The 22,257-nt window shown below is 50.3% G+C and overlaps 1 protein-coding gene across 1 annotated transcript in view; it reads right to left on the reverse strand.

The window, feature by feature from the left end:
* POU2F3 (POU class 2 homeobox 3) overlaps positions 1-13,982 on the reverse strand; it is an 89,038-nt gene extending 75,056 nt beyond the window's left edge. Inside the window, exons 1-5 of the mRNA XM_027562084.1 lie at positions 13,970-13,982; positions 12,652-13,125; positions 6,384-6,542; positions 5,364-5,432; positions 3,682-3,804 (exon numbers count right to left, since the gene is read on the reverse strand). Coding sequence (XP_027417885.1) covers positions 3,682-3,804; positions 5,364-5,432; positions 6,384-6,542; positions 12,652-13,125; positions 13,970-13,982 — 838 coding nt within the window. The remainder of the gene's footprint in view (positions 1-3,681; positions 3,805-5,363; positions 5,433-6,383; positions 6,543-12,651; positions 13,126-13,969) is intronic.
* Between the last annotated feature and the right edge of the window lie 8,275 nt (positions 13,983-22,257).

Genomic DNA, 22,257 nt, shown 5'->3' on the forward strand with positions numbered 1-22,257 from the left:
GCAAGAGAAGCCACCACGCTGAGAAGCCCACACATCACAACTAGAGAGTGGCCCTCACTCTCCACAACCAGGGAAAAGCCTGTGCAGCAACGAAGACCCAGCACAGCCAAAAATAAGTAAGTAAATAAAATTATTTTTTTTTAAAAAGTCACTAGAAAGACCCAGGTTTAATTATGTCAATTGCTAGATTCAGAATCTTGGGGAAATTTGCTAACCAGCCTCAATTTCCCCATCGGCAAAGTGGGATGGTGCCATCTAGCTGCACAGAACTGTTGTAAAGGCCAAATGTTTTGTTCAAAAGCGCTCCTGGCAGACACAAGTTGGCCCTGTTACCCACTCCACCTTGAAGTCCCGGAGAAAAGCTCCTTGAAGACAGGGACTGTTTCTTCATCTTTCTGAACCCAGGTTCTGACACAAGGGGACCTGCCAGCGAGGTCAGAGGAGAGATCGGAGCCTGAACTCAGCAAGGCAGCTGGAGGAGTCAGAGGAGAGTGGGCCGAGAGGGGATGTAGGGGCTGAGGCAGGTGATGGGGTGCACAGGCAGCTCGGGCCTGAGGAGGCCCACACACAAACGCAGCACGTGGGTGTGCGAACCGATGAATGAGACTTTTGAAAAGCAGAGCTGAGTACTCATCTTTAAAAATCCAGCCCTTAAAGATTATCCAGCCCCGAACCCTCCTTTGTTGCTGTTATTTAGTCGCTCAGTCATGTCCGACTCTTTGCAACCCTGTGGACTGTGCCCTGCTAGGCTCCGCTGTCCATGGGATTTTTCCCAGGCAAGAATACTGCAGTGGGGTGTCTTTTCCTACTCCAGGGGGTCTTCCCATCCCAGGGATCCACAACCCTCCTCACCTGTCTGATTCTTTACACTGAGAAGCCCCCAAATCCTCCTTAATGGGGAGGAAAATCAACATCCAGGTAGGGAACACTTGCCCAGTAATCTGCAGGGAGTTAATAGCCTGAGTCAGGCAGGCCCGATTTGATTCCTGGTTAGAAACTGTGCGATCCTGGGCTAGTTAGTTTCTCATTCTGAGTCACGATTTCCTCACTGATAAAAACGTGGATTGTAAGAATGAAATGAGGTGATGTAGTTACAGCTGGCTCCATGGGCCTGGGCACGGGAAGGAAGCTCCGTGGATGTGACTGGCCTTTATCTTCCTCTTTCCAAGACCACCCCATCTGTCCTCTCCTGTGTTGGAAGCTACATCATGATCGGTGTGGTCAAAAGTCATAGGGTCAGCTGCGTGGGTGCTTGGGGTTGGTCAGTACAGAGCCAGGGGCTTTTGAAGTGTGGGTAATCTTATTTTCTTATCAACCACTCAAGTGAGAACAGAAAAAAAAAAATGTATATGATGTCAGCTTAAGAACGAAGGAAAAGTAAAAACAGGGATTCAAAGGAGGGATTCAGAAAAGTTTAGAAGTCTAGAACCAGCTTTGGAGAAGGCAACAGCAGCCCACTCCAGTATTTCTTGCCTGGGAAGATCCCATGAACAGAAGGAGACTAGTGGGCTATAGTCCACAGGGTCACAAAGAGTCAAGACACGACTGAGGGACAAAACAGCTACAATAGAAACAGCTCGGTTCCGGTCTTCTGGGCGGTGTGGAAACAGCACTGGACAGGGATCGGGAGCTTTCTCTGGTCCTTCATGCTGTCACAAAGACACTCTGAATTTACCTGTCTGCCCAGACGGCAGGGAAGAGAAGGATGAGCAGCCTTGCCAGGTCTCTACCAGTCGGGGAGGTCTGTGTCTGGACCCGAGAACGCTCTCCTATGTCGGTCTGGCCAGGGTGAAAGGGAAATTCACTTCCCTTTCTCAGCTCCCACCATGTGCCCCTTGGGGATTTCACACAACACCAAGGGTGTTCTCTGGGAGCTGGGGCTTTCTAGGTCACCCTTGTTTATAGTTCCTTTAAAACCCAGAGACAAACTACCCCTTAATTCATGCACTGCCTGGAAGGGTAATCCGCCTTTCAAAAATCCAAAGGAAGCCATTAAACCAGGTTGGTAACCACTGTGACTCACCATGAGCTTTCCTTCATAAAAAATGAGTCAGAACGACTTTCCAGGAAGTTTGGTTACTTTAATTAGCTACCTCTTTTTTTCTTGCCCTTAAAGACATGCAGTAATTTGACAATCACTCAAGCATGGATGCTACCAGCTACCAAGCTGAGCCCCTAAAAGTGAAGGGTCTGGGGTTAGAGGTGTTCCAGACAACATGGACTAACGGGTCTCCTTGGAGTGTAGGACCCATACAGAATTCTTCCCTGAGTGGTGGAAGAAAGGAGCAAAATCAATATCTAAGGTTGACCCTTGAGGCCTGACGGAAGGGGTGAGGGCACTCGAGCTACCTGCAGCCCCAAAACGCTTAGCAGAAAGGTTCGTTATGTACATTGCATCTTTTTTTTTTTTTTTTTGGTCAGGCTCATGGCGTGTGGGATCTTAGTTCCCCCACCAAAGATTGAACCCATGCCTCTGCAGTGAAAACTCAGAGCCCCAACTGCTAACTACCAGGGAAGACCCCAGAATCACAAGACCTTGATGATGCCATTCGAGGAAATGATGGCCACAGCTGTCATAACTGTGCTAATGGCTTTAAACATCTCAGCTCTCAACCTACTCTCTAAGGATGGACATTAATTGTCCCCTTTAAAAGAGATGAACTGGGACTTCCCTGGTGGTCCAGTGGTTATAACTCCATGTTCCCAACCCAGGGGGCCTGAGTTCAGTCCCTGGGAACTAGATCCCACATGCTACAACTAATCAATAATCAACTAATCAACTAAGTGCAGCCAAATCAATGGACAAAAATAAATTTAATAAAAAAGAGAAAAAGATGAAATTAAATTAACTTATCAGATCACACAACCAGTAAGCAGGAAAGCTGTTTTCTTTACCCTACATCTGTTTGATTCTAAATCCATACTCATCGAAGGTCATCTGTTCCTGCCTCTTGGGGAAGCAAAGTGGTCTAAGGTCACATTTTGAACTGACAGTCACTGGGATGACAGTTGTATTTGAAAGATCCAGTTTATGTTCAGATCTTGGACCTACAACCTAGTCTGTGCGAGCTCCTACACTCCCAGACAGGAGGCCAGAACCATGGAGATGGCCTATAGAAAATAAACCTTCCTAACCCCACTCAGTCATGTCTGACTCTTTGGGACACTATGGGCTGTAGCCTGCCAGGCTCTTCTGTCCACGGAATTATCCTGGCAAGAATACCGGAGTGGGTTGCCATTCCCTTCTCCAGGGGATCTTCCTGACCAGGAATCGAACCTGCGTCTCCTGTAGTTCCTGCACTGGCAGGCGGATTCTTTACTTCCCTGGTAGCTCAGCAGTAAAGAATTTGCCTTGGGTTCGATCTCTGGGTTGGGAAGATCCCCTGGAAAAGGAAATGGCAACCCACTCCAGTATTCTTGCCTGGGAAATCACGTGGACAGAGAAGCCTGGAGGGCTACAGTCCACTGGGTTGCGAAGAGTCAGACACAACTGAACAACTAAACAACCAATCCCTACTCAGGATCTGAACTCCCTCCACCTCCTGGCTCACTTTTCAGGGTTTTGTTATAGGTCCTTCTCACTCCCGACACAGGCACCTTGACTTGGTCCCATAACTAATAACAGGGCCCCAGAGCTAGCCTGCTAAGTGCACTCTTCCATCCATATGGACATTCTCTTACCTGTGTCCTCACATACCTGGGACAATATACTCGGCCAGATGAGCAGAGTTGGCTCCAGCCAGCCTGCTACAGGGGGAGGGTGGCCCAGCTTCCCTGAAACAAGGCTTCTGGATGCTCCTTTTTCTAGGGAAGTGTTCAGAACAGAGACAGGCCTGATACTCTTCAGGAGAACTCATTTGAAAGCCTTGCTTGAGTTCTGGAGATAAAAGGCAATTTTCTTCACAACTGGGAAGAAAAGATGCCCCATTCCATAGACCCTATAGTAACACATTCTCAGCTAATAAATCAATTGGCAAATGGTTGCAATTGGCCCACCCTCTCCTAACTTAACTGTCCCCAGACACAAAGCAAAATAGAAAACCTGTGCCACCACCTGTGCAGACAGACAGTATCAATACTAAACTGGGGAGCGGGGCGGGCAGGAAAGTTTATGGGAAATATATCCTACAGATGCCTCCACAAGACTCTCAGTTTTCTTGTCCCTGATCCGGAGCCTTTTAGATTTAAGAATGGAACTAGACTGGGACTTCCCTGGTGGTCTAGTAGTTAGGAATCTGCCTTCTAATGCAGGGGACATGGGTTCCATCTCTGGTCTGGGAGCTAAGATCTCATACGCCACAAGGCCACTAAGCCAGCCTGCCTAGCCTACAGAACCCGTGGGATCCATGTACCACAACTAAGATCCAGTGCAGCCAAATAAATAAATACTAAAAAAAAAAAAAAAAAGAATGGAATGAGACTGCACCTGAAGACTTGGGAAAAGATTTTAGCTCTGGGGGACATCGATTCTCTTCCACTTCTAATTTTTACGCCTCTAATGATCTAGATGAAAGACTAATTGAGGTCTTGTTGGGATGCTATTAAAGTTATTTGGTGGTGTTACAATTTATACTCATCTTTCTTTAAGTTCTTTTTAATTATATGGAGCTTTCAAAGTAAGGATGACAGAGTTAAAAGCAGGGAGCTATGAAACTTTCTTCTCAATTCTTTTCTGTTCTCTTTCTCTTATTCACAAAGCAAAATCATCTCCAGGCACTAAGCCTTCCTTTCTGGGTCTATTTACCACCCACATGCATGTAATTTGGAAGACGAACACTTGTACATGGGCCTCTTTGGTTAGATCCTTGAGTAGGATTATTGAGAAATCTGGGGTTAAAAGGCCTTAGTTCCCATTTACCAAAGACAGGTTCTGCCTTCCGTCAGCCAGTAGCAGCTGGGAACACAGCCTGCTGTTTCTAGGGGTCTTGGAATGGCAAATGAAGAAGTGAATCTCGGAACTTTCCTGGGGGTCCAGTGGTTTGATGCCAAGCTTCCACAGCAGAGAGTGGGTTTGATCCCTGGTACGGGGACTAATGATCCCATATGCTGCACGGTGCAGGCACAAAAAAAAGGCGGGGGGAGAAGAAGTGAATCTCCTCCCTAACTTGTTTGTTTCTAAGGATCTAAGGCCTCGTTCCAGAGACTTTGTTCTACTGTAGACCAATGTCTACTGTTCAAAGGGTCATACCCACATCTCTAGGGAACCTCTTCGCTTCCTGACTCAGCCTTTGGGTCTGATTGGCTGAAAGACCAAGCCAGAAAGGATACAAGAAATGAATAAGAGATTCATTATTCGATGAATTCCAATAACCCTCTCCCACCCTTGCTTTTCTGTCTCTGTCCCCAGAAGAGAAGACCTTTACCTGTCTCCACCTGGCTGAGAGCACTTCGAGCATCTGTAGAATCTGCTACGTCCCCACTCATCTTTATATCTGCAGGGAAAACACAACCGATTTTAATAACAGGTCACAATTTTTCTCGCTCTGACATATGTGGCTGTAACTAAACAGTGAAGATGAATGTGTAATTACAACAACCATCAGACTTTCAAATTCCTGATTCCTGAACGTACAACTATTAGAATATTCATAAGCTTGGGGACACATATACTCTTCTCTCAGGCTAGCCTCCTTTCCCCCCTCTTCCGGCTACTGTAGGGTCTCTCCCACTTTGTATCATTCGTTGCCACTACTTTCCATCGCCTGGCTCAGCTGGTAAAAATTTAAACAAGGGGAAGGGTACAACAGAGGGTGGGTGGAGCATGGGGGAGAATGTCTCCCATTCTTCATCCTCACTTCATTTGGCATCTGGAGAATGTAAGTAATTTTTAAAGCAGCATAAGAAATCCATCTCGCATCCTGCCCCCAACCCCCACTATAATAAATCTAACCTGGGAGGTAAGAGTACGCTTGAACCAAGGCCTGCCCTTCTGCCTCTGTTCTCTGTTTGATTCTCAGAGGCCAGCCCACTGTCTAGGGATCAAACCCTAGTATCTGTGTGGCCCTCTCTGGGAATCCTTACCTTCTCTTCTACTCATTCAGCATTTTCAGTTCTTAGTAAGAGAGGGGTGGTGACTGGGTCAGTGCCCCACAGCGAGAGAAGACCTACACAAGCCCCCTGTCTCAGTCCCCAAGTGCTTCTGGTCTCGCCTGTCTGCCCTGCTTCATTTCAATAAATTAAACATTTACCCACAACAGACAGCTGCCACTACCTAAGAGGCCCCTAAGTCCCCTCCAGGGTGCACAGAGAGAAGGAAAGATGTAACTTTGAACTAACTCTCTAGACTCCTCTCCTTATTAAACCACTCAAATACTGAAGCCCTTAAAGACAGAAGAATATTTTATTCAAATTGGGTTGACTCCCCACCCACCCACCCACCTTACCCCCACCCTCTTCTCTGGGGCAGCATTTTAACTCTTTCAAATCTGATAAAGTCTGGGTGAGCCAATTTGCATACCCAGCTCCCCAGCCAATGTCGGGTAAGCAGGCCATCTTCATTTGCATCAGGTAATCAAGCAGTTGGCAGTCTGGATGCCTGAGGTCTGGAGAGGATCAGGATGAGGCAGAAGGGTGGACCTCCCCCAGGGGGAAAAGCGGGAAGAAACTCATTTATTTATTTAGTTTAGGGCAATGACGTGTGTGGCTCTGGCAGAGATTTAAATTGTGGTCCCAGGGGTAGCAGTGACTGCAATGTAGAAGGGGTGACTGTCACGCCAAGCAAGACAGAGATGGGGAGTCCCAAGGCTTTCCAGACCTTGGAACACCCCAGCAGCAGGGGTGGGGGTAAGCAACCTTAGGAGCTGCTGTAGTTTGAGGAGTATTTTTGAGATCAGCCTAAGTGACCACTCCCAGATGAATAAGTGGAGCTCCGTATAGCCTGCCTCAGACATCCATGCTGTCCTGTGTGGTTACAGACCTCTAGGGGAAACCCTGCAACCACACTGGCCACCCTTCTCAGCGCATGACACTTGAGAAAGCATTTCTCGAGCTTAACCAAAGTTCTTCCTGCTGCAGTTTGAAACTTTCTGTATAGTCTGCCATGCATCAGCATAACTAGGGTGGGCCACCTGGACACACCTGCAAAGGACTTCTGCTAGTCCTCATTTTCTGCTCCAGTGGGAAACAGGCTTTGCTTTGTCCCACCAATGAAGTCCCACCCTTGAGCTGGGCATTGCCTACCACAGACAGGCTCAGTCACACTCCCCCATAGGGATTCTCAACAGTGCTGAGAAAAAACCAGAGACTGACGAGGAAGCGGGTGGGAGGGGGGTGAGTTCTCACCCTCATTGGGCTTTTAAACCTGCTTCAGCAGTCCTGGGAATTCAGAGCACAGATTTTGACAGCAGACAGACAGCCCTGGATTTAATCCCAGTGCCATCCTACCTAGCAGGGGGAACCCTGGCCACACATGTGAACCTGTTTTCTCAGCTAAAAAAGAAAAGAAAAGAATGATACTCCCCAGAATTATTGTGATGAGCAAGTAAGATTTTGAATGAAAACAGCCTGGCACAGCACTTGGCACACAGAAAGCTGTGATAAATGAGTGAACTAACTGGATACTTAAGCTTCAATGGGGGTCCCCTTCTCCCATTACAATAAACAGCTTTGGTTTTCTGTCTCAGCATTATCGTAATTTGTCCTTTACCTGGGAAGGCATCTGCATTCTCCAAATTCTGACTTCATTAGAAAAACGCTCATGGGCACAGGAAGAGTTTAAGTAGTAGTAAGGCTGGGATGATAACCAAGTATTCTGAATCAACTTATTCCAAACTTCTGACATTTAAGAAGGGTAACTTTTTAGCTCAACCGTAATTTTATGCCTATAACGCAGACTCTCCTCCAAAACCCATTCCCTGCACCATCTTTAAATCTATCCAAAAGCCATCTCTCTGAACTTTTAAATTAGCATAAAAGGAAGTCCTAATCATATCGAAAAAAAACTTTTGAAGGAGTCAAAGGCTCCACAGTCTACCAGGACATCTACTTGTTCAACGTATCCATCATGGGAGCGACATTGTGATACTTCGGGATCGGACAGAGATGTGGGTCTGCATGGAGGGGCAGGCTGAGATGATCTGTAAAAGCTCTTGAGTGCCATAGGATGCTAAGATACTGAGAGCCTGTTCCTGTTGGGTAGGAGGTTGAGGCTGATGGGCGGAATGAGCTCTTGGGTCTCAGCCTAAAAATGGGCCAACACCGAAACTCCCTGAGACGCCGTAACCCTTTGCCTGTCGGACAACACTTGCCGGAGGTGAGTGGGGGAGGTGTGGGGTGGGGCCGGGCTTCTGTGCTGTTCTTATCTCAGTTGGCACTGAGTAGGCTCCTTGCCATCACTCCCTTCCCTGGGGAGGCTCAGCTGCTCTGTGTAAGAACCCAGATACCAGACAGCCCCTCATCTGCCTCATTGGCGCCGTCATTCTCTGAAGCTGGGGCAAGGTGTTGGCTGCCGGCCTTGCCCTCCTGATGCCCTGGCATGACACAGCAGCAGCCCCTCCTGACACATTGGTGAACCAGGATGTGTGTGTGAACCTGTAGGAGCAGAGTCTGAGGGGCAGCACTTCCCCAGGCTGCAGGCTCAGTGCCCACAGTGTCCTGGACATCCCGGGCCCAGGCGACGCTGGGAAAGCAAAAGGTCCACTCCCCTCTCTCCTACGGTCCATCTTCAACTCTTCGGAAGGGACTGGAGCTCCTCCTGACTTCTCCCTCCCACACCCACTGCTGGGGGCACTTCTCCCAGAGGCAATTCAAGGGGCCCACCGTCCTACTTCTAAGCTAGCCATGTTTCCAACTCTGCTGTGGAGGAGTCAACCCTCGCCTCTACTTCAGGAGAAATGCACATCCTCTCATGAGACCTTGGAAGGACCCTGGGGTCCCGAGCCGTAACTGGTATCAGTCTGTGAGACTTGAATCTTCTTTCCCAACCCTGATGGGGAACAGCTCACAGTGAGAAAAGGGGCAAAACAAGAGGTGCCCTGGGACTAACTGAGTGTCCCCCTTAGGCTGAATTCCACTGTCTCTTCTGTCTCTTCTGCCTGAGGTTTTTGATTCCTTTTTTTTTTCCTGGCTACACTGGTCTTTGTTGCTGCGCATCAAATTTCTCTACTTTCGGAAAGTGGGTACTGCTCTCTAGTTGCCGGCTGTGCAGGCTTCTCGTTGTGGTGGCTTCTCTTGTCGAGGAGCACAGGCTCTAAGGCGAGTGGACTTCAGTGGGTGGGGTACACGAGTTTAGTTACCGGATCTTCGTGGACCAGGTATCAAATCCCTGTCCCCTGCACTGGCAGGCAGGTTCTTAGCTGCACCCCCAGGGAAGCCTTCTGTCTGACTCTTGTCTACCCCTCCACCTGTTTGGGGCCTGGGAGGGAGGAGCCCATCTTTGGCTGGGGTGCCCCCCTGTCTGGTGACCTCATTCATGCTCGAGTGTTTGTGTCAAAGGAGAGGTGCTCTACAAAACACAAAGTGCTGAGGCCCCAGGCAGACCTGGATCACAGCTGGCACCCAGGTTATCTGAGTGAAAAGATGGGCTGGCACAGGGGCTGACATGCCAACGGAGCTGCTAGGTGGGGAGCTTCAGGGTAGCCCACACCCCACTCCAAACTCTTGTAGTAAATCAATGGAGGAAGAATCCACAAGGGCTCAGACTGGGGATTCAAAGGGCAAGTGCTGTTTATAAAGTACCCACAGGACACAGGACCACTGGGAGGGGAAAAATAGGGTTCAAAAGAGACCAGATTTCAGGATTTTCCTGGTGGTCCAGTGGTTAAGAATCCGTCTTGCCAGCCTGGATGGGAGGGGAGCAATGGATACATGTGTATGCATGCTGAACCTCTGCTGTCCACCTGAAACTATCACATTTTTAATTGTCTATACTCCTAGATATATATATAGGAGTATAGACAATTAAAAATGTTGTGATAGTTTTAGGTGGAACTATATATATATATAATATATTTATATTAAATATTATATTATATATTTATATATATAATTTATTATATATTTATTCATTACATATAAATTTATTGTGTGTGTGTATGCATGTGTGTGTGTGTGTATGTGTGTGTGTGTATATATATATATATATATATAAATAAAAGAATCCACCTTGCAATGCAGGGAGCACGAGTTCGATCCCTGGCCAGGGAACTAAGATCCCACATGCGGTGGAGCAACTAAGCCTGCACACAACTAGAGAGTCCATGTTCTGCAATGAAAGGCCCTGAGTGCCACAACTAAGACCCAATGCAGCCAAATAAATATATAAATAATTTTAAAAAAGAGAGAGAGAGACCAAGTTTCCGCAAAGAGGATCCTGAACTGAGAGATCCGAGAGAGGGTCCTACAAGGAGACACTCCATAGATGGACCCTCCCTCAGAGACCCCACAGCAGGGCCCTCATTGAAGGACCCTAAAAAGATGACCTTGGAGTAAGAAGCCCACTGAGAAGACCCAGCAAAGGGAACCCTCAAATGGAGACCCAGTCAGAGAGGCTTCACAGAAAGTCCCAAACTGAGCGATCCCTTTGAGGTGCTGTCGAAGGGGAACCGGACACCACAGAGGGGCCAAGAAACCTCACAGGGAGGCTGGACAGCCCCAAGGGGAGACAGGCTGAAGAAGTGGGCTGGGGAGTGGCAGCAAGCAGCTGTAGAGAGATGACTCAGGTTGCCCACACCAAGTAGACGCAGACCCCACCTGAGGAGGCAGTGCCCCTCAGGTTTAGCTTAATCACCCCTCGGTGTCTGCCTGCGGGGACAGGGCTGGGGGAGGTGCCGGGCTTCTGATAAGCATCAGCCTGGAGCTTTCTCCCAGGCCAGGCAAGGAGGGCTCGGCCTCCTCACCTCAGCCTCACCCTCTAGGGCTCTCGGCAAGATCCTCTTCACCCTCAGACGGCCTCCCTGCTGGGTTGCAGGGTCCCCCCTCCTCCCACTTCCCCCAGAGAAGGAGCCTCTAGAAGACAACGAGGTGGAAAACCCCCAGGAAGTCTCTGATCTTCCTGAGGTCTTGCTCCCCATGTGTGCTGAGGCCTTCTTGGTGGGAAGTGGAGGAACGAGAGCCCAGGATAGGCTCCTGGCCACGTCCAGCTCCATACTGGTGCTTCAGGATCTGGAAATGGACTTTCCCCAAACATTGGATGATACCCAGTTGGATGGCTCCTTCCGCCTCACTGAGCCCTTCCTGGCACGTCCTGGTGCCCAGGGATCCACTCAGAGTTAACACCTCCCTGTCAGCTGGCTTTCTCTCAGCCACATCAGGACTACGTCTGGGGAAACTGGGGTCCCTGGGTCTCCCCTGTGCAACCACTGCTGCTTGATTTCAGGACTGGCCGCTCCAGGAAAAGGCCAGACTCTAGCCTGCCGTGCTCCTTGGGTTGGGTCTTGAAAATTGCTTCCTCCAGAAAGAAGAGCAGGTAACAAAATTCCACCAACAGCCCTGAAGTCCTTAATAAAGGCCATGCATTGGGTGCTGCCCCCTTTAAGAGGCAAGTCGCTGGTTTGAAATGGCCAAACCAGGCTCAGCTTTCTTCACCTGGAGTCCTTCTCTGCTCAGGCCCTCAGACCTCCAGAAGCCCCATTCCAACACCAAGTCCAGCCTCTGGTATTAGGAGCCCCTGTCCTCCCCCGGATGGGGAAGGAGGGATCAGCGGGGTGAATGGAGAGGGCCCTGGTTCACTCCGTGCTCACAGACCTTTCAGGCAGGGGAAACTGACTCCCAGAAGAGTATTTCTATGGCCTAGGTTCCCACCCCTGGGGAGAGGAGAGCTTAGAATCTAAATCTATGGGACATGGAACAAAGAACACAGGAACTGGGTACCCCTGGGTCTCCGCTGCCATGCACCCACTGCTGATGTATCTCTCACATCCCCTCTCAGACAAAGAGATGGAAGGACTTCCCACAGGCCCCTGAGCAGGCTACTCCTCCGGTGGGGTCCCACAGAGCTCCGGCCCAGCCCCTGCACACGGACTCCCCAACCCCGCCGTGCACCAGCCTGTACCACCACCTAGATCCACAGAGCTGGGGAGCAGGCACACCTTCATGGGGTCTGCTCCACCTCCTCTCCCAACATACCTGAGGACAGGTAGACTCGCCTCTGATATTCACCAGACGTACTTCCGTAAGCCCTAATCAATATAGGTGCGTTGTACCAGCTGCCCGGGTTGTGCCTGTGTAAATGCCCAGCTCTGTTCGCTTCTCCTAGGCACCCCTAGACGGCACAAATGTCCATTTGGCCTCTACTTGATATAAATGCCGGGGACACCAAACATCAACATGTGGATACAAGTACTTCCCTCACTTTTACACTCCCAGGTCCACACCCGTGGTTAAGCCAGTGAGCCACCCTTCTGCAGTAAGTGAACAGTAAGGCAACTTCCCCGAGCCTAGGACAGCCCAGCACGCTCAGGTCCCACATAGCTGTGGCTCTTGGGGTGCTGCGAGCCTTCAGAAGCCCTGACAGCCCTAGGCTGTAGCTTCTACCCGCATTCTTCCCCCCAATCCCCCAGACGTTCCAGGCGCCCGCCTGCCCCGGGTGACCCGCTGTCCACACCGCCCTCACCTGGCCGCAGGGGAACAACACCCCTGAGAGCGGCGCCCCTGTCCTTCGTCCCCTCCCGCACGCAGGGACACCTGTCAGAGCTCGCGCCCTCCGCCCCTCACCTGGGTGCATGGGTTCCAGATTCACCATCCTGCCCCAGGCGGGGCCAAAGCCAGCTTCCCCCCAGGCCCCTCGCGTCTGCCCCAGCCGGGCCCCAGGGGAAGCCAGGGTCTCCTGCCTTCTGTCCCCGGCCGCCACCGCCGCGGGAGCCGCCGCCGGAGCCGTCGCCGCCGCCGTCGCGCGCTCCGCTGCTCGCTCGCGGCCGCCCGGGCAGCACTCGGCGCGACGGGATTGCCACACTCCCCAGGTGAGCACGCCGCGCGGCGGGCGGGGGCCGCGGGCCACGCCCCCTGGCAGGGCCCCCGCGCCTGGCCCCAGGCCCAGGCAAAGCAGCGATTTGCATTTGGGGAGCCGGGGGCTGGCGGAGGGGGCAGTCCGTGCTGCCAGGGCGGGTCCCGACCCTGCGGAACACCTGTCCGCCCCAGACCGGCCGGCGGCCTCTTCCCACCGCACCCAGGCTCCTGGTCTGGCTCGTCCTATTGAGGAACCCCTGGAGGATTAACCAGCGGGGGCCTGAGCTTTCCTCTGGACAGATGCCCCAGCTCTTGGAGGAGTTCTGGTGTGTCTGGAGAAGCCACGAGAGTGTGCTGGCAAGAATCTAGAGTTGGAATTCTACCTCTCAGCCGCTTGCAGGCTGTGTAACACGAGAGGAAGCTCATCACCTCCCTGAACGTAGTTTACTCATCCATAAAATGGGACAGGTGCTAATCTTAACTGCATCTAATGATAGGAACCTAGCAGGTGGCCAAGTTCACCTAAGTCCCCATGCATCCTCATCTCCTCCTGGGACCTGGATGGGTCCCAGCTAATTATCACGTTTTCTAGGTGAAGATTCTGTCTCTTGCCTGCTCTATCAGGTTCCAGATTGCTGTGAGGCTCTTTGAGAGAATGATGTGAAAGTTATTTATTGAGTGACAGGGGCTGTGGGAGCAGCCACCTCCCTCATGTACAGAGCTGGGAAGTGACTTGTCCAAAGGCAACACAGTACCCTAGTGATGGAAGGAGCCTGGCTGGGGGTAGGATCCTGGCCAGGGGTAGGTCTCTGGACTCCCACTCCATGCTCTCTCCAGCACCCATCATAGACTCATCCTCTGAGCTCCCCTACTCTTCTGCTCCACTCTTCAGGTCCTGGTAAGAGGTGCCAAGGTCAAGAGACGACCTGCCTATAAGCCTAGGAAGCTGGGTGCCCCCAGCAGAAGCAGCTCTCGCCTTGCTTTCCAGGCAGGTCTCCCTATCAAGCTGCTTACAGAACAGATCTTGGATTTTTCTGCCTCTATGCATTGTTTGCAGTATTTTTTTCCAGGTGGTATATCCACTCACCATCCACTCCCATAATCCCCATCATAACATCCAGAATTTATTGAGCTTTCAGTGTGTGTCAGGCAGTGTGCTAACCAGCACTTTAAAGTCACTTGATCTTGTTTAGTCCTCATAACAACTACACATTGGACTGTTATATTTCCGTTTTACAGATGGGGAAAATGAGGTTTAGAGGGTTTAGCTTGCCAAAGTTACCCAGCCAGTAAGTAACAGGGCTCCTATTTGAAAGCTCTACACTCTGTTCCCTCTGTACATAATTAAGATGCCACCTCCTTTCTGAAGTTAGAAGTTACCTGATCTGTTATTAAATTACTGTAACACTTCAATGTTCCTAATAGCCCTTGTGGCCTGTTCTGTAGGACTTTTCTTATTCTTCCTCCTGGCTGTTAACTGATTGTCTTCCCCACTGCACCAAATACCATGTAGGGTACATGTCAGGTGTCAGAAAGGGCTCAGTGGGGGCCACAGTAGCCCTGCAAGGATAGAAAGTGTTTAATAAGCACCTCTTCGGGTCCATACAACCACTCACCCCCTGTCGCACCTTCCGCTCCTCTCCCCACCCTTGGCAAGAAGGCAGGAGACTTTCTTCCTATTTCTTCTGGCAGAGGAAAGAGACCAGTAGCTTTTTGGAGGCCTAGTGAACCCAGGGGTGTCCCCTCCCCCATCTGCCTCAGGACACTGCCAGGCTGTTCCCTTCTCTTTCCTTTCCTTTTCTTTCCCTCCTCCACTTCAGGTTTGCCCCAAATCTGAGGCCATTGCTTATCTACAACTGCACTTCACCTACCATCATCCTAGAAAAATGCCTGCACATAGTTTATATACCCCTGTGTGCTTGCAATTTCCATATCTCTATTTGCATACTATTTGCATAGCCATGTGCACCAGGGGTCTGATTCTCTGACCACCATTATCTGGAACCTCTGTCTCTTTTCTATGTGCAAAATTACATTTCTTTCTGGGGCTTTACTTTTCCAGAAGCCAGAGGAGCATGTACCTAATGACTCTTAAGGGACTTCCAGCTCTAGTAGCCTAGGATTCTCGGGTCCTGGGGTTAGGAGGGGGTGGAACTCCTGGGGATGGGGCCACTGGGGAAGAGATGGGGCCTTATGGGGCCTTATAGGTTCATAGGTGGAAGGACAGCTGTGGGTTCCAGACCACAGGAGGGGAGATTGTGTGCAGGAAGGGAGATTGGATGGAGGATGGGAGGTTGGGGGAAAGGTGGTAGACAGGACTTCACCTTCATTCATTTACCCATTCATTCAATAAATATTGACTGAGCACTTCCTATATATCAAGGAAGTTCTCCATGCTGGGCATATGCCTTCTTACTTCATCCGCACACCTTTAGGAGAAGCATACAATTTTTAGATTTCTTTTATGGATGAGGAAACTGAAGTTCAGGGGGATTAATATAGCTAGGAGATGGGAGAGTTGAAATTTAGACTAGGTCTGCCTGACTCCAAAGCTGGTGCTTTTAATCCTGCTGTCCAACGTCTGAGCCTGTCTCCTCTTCTCTTCTTTTCCTTTCTATGATCTTATCACTTGAAGTAGAAGGAACCTAGAAACAATCATACGAGGGACTTTGAGGGACCTCACCGAGGTCCACAAGCAGGGAAGACTTGCCCAGGCTTTCCAGGTGGCTCAGTGATAAAGAATCCACCTGCCCATGCAGGAGACGCAGGAGACCCAAATTCAATCCCTGGGTTGGGAAGGTCCCTTGGAGAAGGAAATGGCTACCCTCTATTCTCTTGCCTGGGAAATCCCATGGACAGAGGAGCCTGGCAGGCTACATTCCATAGGGTCGCAAAGAGGTGGACTTAGCTGTGCAACTGGGCACGCACACGCACAGGACTTGCCAAGGTCACACAGCAAGTGTAGGAGGAGACCCTATTCTCTCTGCTCCTTCGTCATATGTTCTTCCTGGGTCTTTGAAAGTTGGGTGGGGCGAGGGGCAATGTTGGACACTTTTTGTTCCTTCTTTCTGACTTGCTTGATGATCATTTCCACTAGATGAACTGGAACAGGTGTGCAAAAGACCCTTTGTCCCTCCCTCCTTCATGGAGACTGTGAGTGCTTCTATGGAACACTCAAGAGTCTCCCTGAAATCAGCTCTCTGAGTTCTGGGCAGATGGCAGGTGGTAGGCCCCAACCCCTGGGGCTTAATACTCACTCCATTCCTCTGTTTAGTGTGGAAGAGAAAAAGCTGTGGGGAGAGGAGAGAGATAGGGAATTGCCTGGAGGTTGGAAAGGAACAGAGAGAAGAAAAGAGAAAAGAAGCAAGGACAGGAAATTTCAGTGCCTTTGGACATCAAAAGCACCACATGCAAATCACATGTAAATTTTATGCAAATGACCCCTTCCTCCTCTACCCCCACCCCCTCAACAGCTGGAGGGCTTTTTCAGAAAGCAGCCAAATCTTTGCTCCAAGATCCTGTTGTCCCCAGTTTGTGATCAACTTGGATCCCTCCTGGGGTCCTTCTGGTCCTCCTGTAGTGACATCTGATCCCCTCGGCCGCACCTCTAGGAAGTCACTAGCCCCCCAGCCCCATTTCTACTTGAGCAAGCTGTCAACTTCTTTTGCTTCAAGGACAGAAGGCTCTGGGAGTTAAGTCTACCCTTCCAGACACATTTCTGGAAACAAGCTTTACCCCTGGAGAAGGTGTTCGGGCAGGGAGGTGGGGCCACAGCCCTGTTCCCCACCTCAGCAAAGTGGACTCCTTGGCTGCAGGCCCTCGGGCTCACTCTCATTTCCTGTCATGTCAGCTGGATTGAGTTGTCAGGACTGGGAGAAGGGTGGAGAAGCCAGGCAGCCTGGAAGGCCACCAAGTAACAAGTCTCATCTTGTTCTTTCTGTCTGCCAGATGGGCTGTAGGGCCCAGAGTGTAGGGGTGTGGGGTGGGGGGTCAGCCCCCTGCCTTGGGGTGACCACAGGGAATGAGATTCAGCTCAGGCTTCCCACAGGAGCAGATGGAAGGAAGACAGAGGCCAGGAAGAAATCCTGGGCCTCTTTTAAAATCAGACCTAGAGTCCATCTGATGGCACCATTGCCAGGAGGCGTATTGGCAGAATGGGACTGGAGGGGGTTAGTGTCGGGATGACAGAGTGAGAGGCGCTCTGGGAACCAGAGTAAAGCAGCTTTCTCGGGAAGTGGACAGGAGAGGCCGTGGCGGTCAGGACATAGCTGTTCCCTGCCCCTGATATCCGCAGTGCTGAACCCCAACCCCAGTGCTGAGCCCCACCCCCTCACCCCCTACCCCCACCCCCGACTAGGGGGAGTACACACAAACTTGCCCGCTTTGCTCTCGAAGTTCTTAAATAATAGATCATAATATATGTATTTAATTTTAAAACAGCCTAACAACTCTGATGTCCAATGAACTCTTTTGACCTTGGGGCCAGCATTGGTCCAAGGTCTGGCCACTCTAATCACATCTTCTGCAGAGCCATGCCTCAGTGAACCCACCAGTAAGTTTCCCAGTCCCCCAGCAGACTCAGGGCAAGTCTAAGCCCAAGGCGCCCTCTTGTGGTGATGGGAGTGTGATCCTGACTCGAGCCCTCACCCCACCTGCTCTTCCAGGATTCTGGAGAGGTCTCCCCAGTGTCTCCTGTGGTGCCTGTCCATGTCTGGGGGAACCACAGGCAAGGGCCCCAGTTCCACACCAGTTGGAGATATTGAGTGTTAGTTTCAGGCCGCTGTAGGGTCTTCTAGTCCATGCTTCCCATCAAAGGCCAGACTTCACCATGGAAAGCCCAGCTGGAATCATCCAGTCACTGCCTTGGGCTGTCAGTCCTTTTGCTGGACAGCTCTGCAGGTTAAAACGTCCCACCTCCCACACTGCCCTCTGGAGCATCTGAGCTCCATGCCACCCACACACATAGGAGGTCAGAGCCCTTTGTGTACGCGTCCATCTAGAGCTGAGAATTGAGTACCCCCTGGAGCTATGCATTAGGCTAGGGGCTGGGAATGCAATAGAGACCAGGCAGTGTCCCTGACCTCAGGAAGTTCATGGCCTGGTGATGCTTGCGGACCATCCTGGGGCAAGTCCCTCATCCTGGGACCTGTGTCTCAGGGAAACAGAGGGGACTATAGGGCCCACAGGGCTTCCCAGGTGGTGCTAGAGGTAAAGAACCACCCGCAGCCAAGACAGGAGATGTAAGAGACATGGGTTAGATCCCTGGATCAGGAAGATCCCCTGAAGGTGGGTGTGGCAACCCACTCCAGTGTTTTTGCCTGGAGAATCCCATGGACAGAGGAGCCTGGCACGCTATGGTTCATAGGGTTGCAAAGAGTTGGACATGCCTGAAGCGACTTAGCACGCACATGGGGCCCACAGAGGGGCACACCTTACCTGAATCTGCCGGTAGGCATCAGGAAAGCCTTCTCTGAGGCAGGGACATCTAAGCAGACACCCCCGGCAAAGAGGAAGGAGGAGGAATGGAGTATAAGCAGTACAAGCAAAAGGAACAGCATATGCCAGGAGGGTGCGTGGCACCCTGGAGGAGCCCACACAGTACAAGCCGGCTGGATCACAGAGGACAAGAGGTGGAAAACCACAGGCAAGGGATGGCGATGATATTTGCACAGGGAGAACTTTGAATCGGGCCTAACTTAGGTGGAAATAATCCACTGGTTTCAGGAGCAGGTGACTTCTGCTGATTGCAACACAGCCTAGGCTTGAATGCCACGGCACGGGGCGGGAGCGGAGGAGGAGTCTGGCAAGAAGGTTGACTATGAGGGCACAAGGAGAAATAGGGCAGAGGTGGAGCGGGACTGGGGCTTGGGGTGGTTTTGATTTCTTTTTTAAATGGGGAAGAGTTAAAAACCTTCTCAAGGCAGACGGGCAGGAGGCGGGAAAGAGGGAGATGCAAGGGGAAGAGAGGGGAGTTCTCCAGACAGGCAGGGGGAGCCTGGGATTCAGAGCCATGGAGTCGGGGGAGAAGGGACATGTCCCCACCATCAGGACAGGCGGGAATCCTGAGAGGCCAATGTAGAGGCAGCGGCTAGAGAGGCTTCTGCTTCTGGAGTGCAGGAGAAGAGGGGGCTGTGAGTGCAGGGTCCCTTCACCCCACCCGCTACCCCTGGGAGTCCACACATTCTCCCAGCAGGAGACACAAGGCAGGAGCCAGGACCCAGACAGTGAGACCACCGTCTCCAGGCATGCAGACGCCACCCCAGAAAAGCTCTGGGCCCTAAGGTAGCTGGTGATCTGCCTTCTCTCCCTAGCTTCACTGGAAGCCCCCCTGAGGTCTGGGCTTTCTCCCAAGGATCAAATAGGCCTGTGCCATCCATGTTACTTTGGCCCTCTTCCCATCCACTGTCCATTTTTTCTGGGTCCCCATCTGGGACAGCTATTGTCGTCAGGATCTCTACAGGAAAACAGTCAGCCTGACTCAGAGGTCCTTTGATGAAGGAGTGCTTATTTACAGAGGTGCCAGTGGCCTATGGTCTTTCCAGTAGTCATTTACGGTCGTGAGAGTTGGACCATAAAGAAGGCTGAGTGCCGAAGAACTGCTGCTTTCAAACTGTGGTGCTGGAGAAGACTCTTGAGAGTCCCTTGGACAGCAAGGAGATCAAACCAGTCAGTCCTAAAGGAATTGAATCCTGAATATTCATTGGAAGGACTGATGCTGAAGCTGAAGCTCCAAAACTTTGGCCACCTGATGTGAACAGCTGACTCATTGAAAAAAACCCTAATGCTGAGAAAGATTGAGGGCAGAGGAGAAGAGGGTGACAGAGGATGAGATGGTTGGATGGCATCATCGATTCAATGGACATGAACTTGGGCAAACCCCGTGGGATAATGAGGGACAGGGAGGCCTGGCGTGCTGCAGTCTATGGGATTGCAAAGAGTTGGACACGATTTGGTGATTGAACAACAACCGTGGGGTTAAGGGACACTGAGAAGCTAGGGCTGAAGAGGACCAAGGAGGAATGGTGATCTAGGAGCCCAAGGAGGTCTGGAGCCTTGGAGGGAGAAAGCCAGGGGCCAGAGCTATGGTACCAAGGAAGCCAGGGGCAGGGAATCCAGGTCTCAAAGCTCTCATCCTGCCCTATGACCTCTGCTGCTTCTCCTGGCTGAGCCACAGGTGAGGGAACCTAGGTCAGGCTGATCCAGAGGTTGGAGTCCTGGGACACAAAGCAGGGCAGCGGGAGGTAGAGAATGCCGGGGCCCAGGAACAAACAGGGAGCCAGCATGGCCAGTCACCTCTCTATGGTCACTTGTTCATATAGGAGAATAAACTTGTAGAATACTCTGATGCTTCTCATAGTCAAAACACCAACACTTGGTGATAATACAAAGTGATAGCAGATGTGGTGAATTTTCTGTGTCAGCTTGGCTAGGCTACCTTGCTAGTTGTTTGGTCTAATATTAGAGTAGGTGTTGCTGTGAAGGTATTTTGTAGAAGTGATTAATGTCTATTGTGCAGTCAGTTGCCTTTCAGTAAAGGAGATGATCCTTGATAATGTGGGTGGGCCTCATCCAATCAGTTGAAAGCCTTAAGAGCAAAGACAGGTTTCCTGGAGAAGGAATTCTGCCTCAAGACTCAACATGGAAATTGAGTTGAGTTTCCAGCGGCTGACCTGCCCTCCAGATTTCAGACTCAAGGCTGCCACATCAACTTTTGCCTAATCTGCCAGCTGCCAGGACTTGACTGGCCAGATCCCCAGTCTCATGAGCTAAAACCAATTAGTGTGTGTGTGTTTACCCTTGAACAAGATGGATTTAAAGAGCCTGAGTACAGTTGTCTGGGGATTTTTTCAATAGTAAATCCTGTAGTGCCACACGATCCACAGTTGAATGTGAGGATGCAGAGCTGCGGATACTAAGGAACCATGGGTATGGAGGGCCAACTATAAATCATACTCAGATTTTTAAAAAAATGTTTATTTATCTATTTATTTGACTGCACCGGGTATTAGTTTCAGCATGAGGGGTCTTTGGTGGCGGCATGTGGGATCTTACTGCCCGACCAAGGATTGAACCTGTGTTCCCTGCATTGCAAGGTGGATTTATAACTACTGGACCACCAGGAAAGTCCCCCATACTTAGATTTTTGATTCTGTAAAAGGTCACTCTCCTAGCCCTTGCCTTGTTCAAGGCTTAGCTGTATATTTGTTGTTGTTCAGGCGCTCAGTCATGTCCGACTCTTTGCAACCCCACGGACTGCAGCATGCCAGGCTTCCCTGTCCATCACCATCTCCAGGAGTTTGCTCAAACTTGTGTCCATTGAGTCAGTGATGCCAACCAATCATCTCGTCCCTCTGTCATCCCCTTCTCCTTCCGCCTTCAATCTTTCCCAGCAACAGGGTCTTTTCCAATGAGTCAGTTCTTCATATCAGGTGGCCAAAGTACTGGTGCTTCAGCTTCAGCATCAGTCCTTCCAATGAATATTCAGGACTGATTTCCTTTAGGATTGAATGATTTGATTTTCTTGCTGTCCAAGGCACTCTCAAGAGTCCTCTCCAAAACCACAGTTCAAAGGCATCAATTCTTCACTCAGCCTTTTTTAATGTCCAGCTGTCACATCCATACACGACTACTGGAAAAACCATAGCTTTGACTATATGGGCCTTTGTTGGCAAAGTGATGTCTCTGCTTTTTAATAGGCTGTCTAGCTGTGTCATAGCTTTTCTTCCAAGGAATAAGTGTCTTTTAATTCCATGGGTGCAGTCACCATCCACAGTGATTTTGGAGCCCAAGAAAATAAAATCTGTCCCTGTTTCCATTATTTCTCCATATATTTGCCATGAAATGATGGGGACCAGATGCTATGATCTTAGTTTTTTGAATGTTGAATTTTAAGCCAACTTTTTCATTCTCCTCCTTCACCTTCATCAAGCGGCTCTTTAGTTCCTCTACATTTTTTGCCATTAGGATGGTGTCATCTGCATATCTGAGGTTATTGATATTTCTCCCAGCAATCTTGATTCCAGGTTGTGCTTCATCCAGCCCAGGATTTCGCATGATGTACTCTGAATATAAGTTAAATAAGAGAGTTGACAATATACAGCCTTGACATACTCCTTTCCCAATTTGGAACCAGTCCATTGTTCCCTATCCATAACTGTTGTTTCTTGACCCGCCTACAGGTTTCTCAGGAGCCAGGTCAGGTGGACTGGTATTCCCATCTCTTTAAGAATTTTCCACAGTTTGTTATGATCCACATAGTCAAAGGCTTTAGTGCAGTCAATGAAACAGAAATAGATGTTTTTCTGGAATTCTCTTGCTTTTTCTATGATCCAATGGATGTTGGCAATTCGATCTCTGGTTCCTCTGCCTTTTCTC

The sequence above is a fragment of the Bos indicus x Bos taurus genome, chromosome 15 (assembly GCF_003369695.1).
Source record: "Bos indicus x Bos taurus breed Angus x Brahman F1 hybrid chromosome 15, Bos_hybrid_MaternalHap_v2.0, whole genome shotgun sequence".
Classification (NCBI taxonomy): Eukaryota; Metazoa; Chordata; class Mammalia; order Artiodactyla; family Bovidae; genus Bos; species Bos indicus x Bos taurus.